The 3,669-nt window shown below is 42.9% G+C and overlaps 1 protein-coding gene across 1 annotated transcript; it reads left to right on the top strand.

The window, feature by feature from the left end:
* Positions 1-752: 752 nt before the first annotated feature.
* LOC125195690 (acetolactate synthase 1, chloroplastic-like) lies at positions 753-2,974 on the top strand. The gene has a single exon (XM_048093850.1). The coding sequence runs from the start codon at positions 781-783 to the stop codon at positions 2,740-2,742; it is 1,962 nt and encodes a 653-aa protein (XP_047949807.1). The 5' UTR covers positions 753-780; the 3' UTR covers positions 2,743-2,974.
* The last annotated feature ends 695 nt before the right edge of the window (positions 2,975-3,669 follow it).

Here is a 3,669-nt window from a genome sequence, read left to right as displayed (position 1 = left end):
TAAGTACTACTACAAAATATTCGCTCCTTTAGTTAAGATGTATTTTTAAATTTTTATTCTTTTTAAATTAAAATCTGCCATCCGTTTAACCAACATGTTTTTACTCTTTACTTTTCAAATTTTTTATTGAATAAATAAGTTGAGGACTTGAGGTTTTGATAACAAATTTTATATAGTAAAAATATACAACTAGTACAGTGGTATAATATTTAGAAAAGTTTTGTTCTAGCATCTTTTCGGTGGAGAAAGTTATATAGATTGTAGGATTATTGATATTTTATGTTACGAATGCTCAAAACAATGCATTATAATTGTTAATTTTGTTTATTACTGATATTATTTTAATTATTTGCACAATATATTATTTAATTAACTATATAAGTGTGTTGCTACAGTATTCCTGTCTGACCAGTGGTTCAACCGGTCGGACCAGTTGAACCGTGAACCAATAGCTACATCGGTTCGTTCACCAGTCCGATTTTTAAAACATTGGTGTCAATGATTGGAAATGGTTCAAGGCAGCACGGTAATTCTCCATCTATATGAATAGTACATTTATACTAGTCCAAATTAATTTATGAGAACAAAAATCTACAACGTTTTAGATCGACACTAGTATGCAAGTTGAGGTTGATTAGTAGCAGCAGCCAGAAATTATGTAGTTGAAAGCCATCAGCAAGGTTATTTGCGTCATTTCAGATACTCTCCGCACTTTTAATAAGACTTGCCTTCATATCTGTTCCTCCCCAGAATTTGAAGTTTAACCCTACACCGTCGACAATGGCGGCCGCCGCTTCCACCTCCGCCTCCCCAGCAATCACCAACAACACCTCTCTCCTAACCAAACCAAAGCTCATCGCACGATTCACTCTTCCATCCCCCCATCCCTCCGCCCCCTCCCCCCTCCGCCGCCGCCACCTTCAAATCTCAAACGTCCTATTTTCCCCCAAAACCAACACCCAACCTCAGGATCCCCCCTTCCCCTCCCGATTCGCCCCCGACGAGCCGCGCAAGGGCAGCGACGTCCTCGTCGAGGCCCTGGAGCGCGAGGGCGTCACCGACGTCTTCGCCTATCCCGGCGGCGCCTCCATGGAGATCCACCAGGCCCTCACGCGCTCTGACATCATCCGCAACGTCCTCCCCCGCCACGAGCAGGGCGGCGTCTTCGCCGCAGAGGGCTACGCCCGCGCCTCCGGCGTCCCCGGCGTCTGCATCGCCACCTCCGGCCCCGGCGCCACCAATCTCGTCTCTGGCCTCGCCGACGCCCTCCTCGACAGCGTCCCGATGGTCGCCATCACCGGCCAAGTCCCCCGCCGCATGATTGGCACCGATGCTTTCCAGGAAACCCCAATTGTGGAGGTAACTAGGTCAATTACGAAGCACAATTATCTCGTATTGGATGTTGATGATATTCCTAGAATTGTGAAAGAGGCCTTCTTTATAGCCCGATCCGGTAGGCCCGGCCCTGTTCTGATTGATGTTCCTAAAGATATTCAGCAGCAGATGGTTGTTCCGAATTGGAATCAGCCTATGCGATTGAGTGGTTATTTGTCTAGATTGCCTAAACCCCCTTGCCAGATGTTGTTGGAACAAATTGTTAGGTTAGTATCCGAATCGAAGAAGCCGGTGCTTTATGTAGGAGGGGGTTGTTTGAATTCGAGTGAGGAGCTGAGGAAATTCGTCGAGCTTACTGGAATTCCGGTTGCGAGCACCTTGATGGGGCTCGGTTCGTATCCTGGTTCGGATGAGGATTTCGCCTTGCAAATGCTGGGGATGCACGGCACTGTGTACGCTAATTATTCAGTGGACAAGAGTGATTTGTTGCTTGCGTTTGGGGTTAGGTTTGACGACCGTGTGACTGGTAAGCTCGAGGCGTTTGCTAGTCGGGCTAAGATTGTTCACATTGATATTGACTCGGCTGAGATTGGGAAGAATAAGCAGCCTCATGTGTCGATCTGTGCTGATATCAAGCTGGCTCTTGAGGGGTTGAATTCGATACTTGAGGATAAAGTGCACGGTGGTGGTGTTAGCCTCGACTTTTCAGCGTGGAGGGATGAGTTGAAGGAGCAAAGGATCAAATACCCCTTGAGTTTTAAGACGTTTGGAGATGCAATCCCCCCTCAATACGCAATTCAGATGCTCGACGAGTTGACAGGGGGAAATGCTATCATTAGCACGGGCGTGGGGCAGCACCAAATGTGGGCTGCGCAGTTCTACAAGTACAATAGGCCGAGGCAGTGGCTGACCTCAGCTGGTCTTGGCGCGATGGGATTTGGTCTTCCTGCAGCCATTGGAGCTGCTGTTGCGAGGCCTGATGCTGTCGTGGTGGACATTGATGGCGATGGGAGTTTCATGATGAATGTCCAAGAGCTGGCCACGATAAGAGTGGAGAACCTTCCGATCAAGATAATGCTGTTGAATAACCAGCACCTGGGCATGGTGGTGCAATGGGAGGACCGTTTCTATAAGGCCAACCGCGCCCACACTTATCTGGGAAACCCTTCGGATGAGTCGCAGATATTCCCCAACATGCTCAAGTTCGCAGAGGCCTGCGACATACCAGCAGCCCGGGTGACTAGGAAGGAAGATCTGAGGGCAGCATTGCAGAAGATGCTGGACACCCCCGGCCCGTACTTGTTGGATGTGATTGTCCCGCATCAAGAGCACGTGCTGCCTATGATTCCGAGTGGCGGTGCTTTTAAAGATGTGATCACTGAAGGCGACGGAAGAACTAAATATTGAGGTAGATGAGGTTATGCTTTGTAGCAGAGCTTATAAAGAGTATCAAGCAGGAAGAGGTATTGCTTGTTTCTGTTGTCAGTGTAATGGTAGCTGTGTGATGGTAGCTGTGTGATGATAATGTACTTTTGATCTAGGGTGTAATAACTAATAATGTTATCTATGTATGTAAGATTTTAGTGCATGGATTGATTGTTTTTATGTATGGTGAAATGCATCAAAAGTTTAGTTATCATACTCCTCTACATTATGTTTTAAGTAGCCTTTTAAGATGCTACTAATTCGGTGAAAAATGCATTTGATTGTTAGTATTAGACGGAACTGTGAAAATTAAAATTGGACCAATTCGTATTGTTTGGCATCAGAAGCTATCACACTTGAATGTATTTTTTTCTAGATTAATATAGGGGACCAATTTTGAGTTTTATACATTTTAAATTTTATTGAGTGTTACGTCTTTCCTCTTTTAAGTAGTGCTCAGTTTCGAAATTATCAATATAGTTCTCTTTTTTCTTGTATCTCTCGTTTTTCTGTTTTACAAATGAATCATGCATTAATTCATTATAAATTTGTTAATTAAATATTTGTAATTCAGAATCTAGTTATACAGTTTTCGTACTATTTTATTAACTACATACCTAAGCTAGTTAAATCTTAAGCCTAAAAAAACATTTATAGTGTAAAAAACATTTGCTATCTATCTATAAATATATAAAAGAGGAGTTTTAGAAATAATTACATAAATGTCATTGATAATATAAAAAGATTTTTCTAATATACTTACTATATTATTAAATTTAAATATTGTATTATTTAATCTAAATGAAATATTGATACGACTCTTTATTTTTTTCATGATTAGCTACCTTCTAATGACATTCATTGCCACTTACTCAATTATCCACTAACCTATTAACTTTGAGATTCCAT

The sequence above is a fragment of the Salvia hispanica genome, chromosome 6 (assembly GCF_023119035.1).
Source record: "Salvia hispanica cultivar TCC Black 2014 chromosome 6, UniMelb_Shisp_WGS_1.0, whole genome shotgun sequence".
NCBI lineage: Eukaryota > Viridiplantae > Streptophyta > Magnoliopsida > Lamiales > Lamiaceae > Salvia > Salvia hispanica.
This window is presented reverse-complemented; position numbering and strand designations above follow the sequence as displayed.

Excerpts from the sequence above, each read along its gene's own strand:
- LOC125195690 (XM_048093850.1), top strand. The coding sequence starts at position 781 with ATGGCGGCCGCCGCTTCCACCTCCGCCTCCCCAGCAATCACCAACAAC.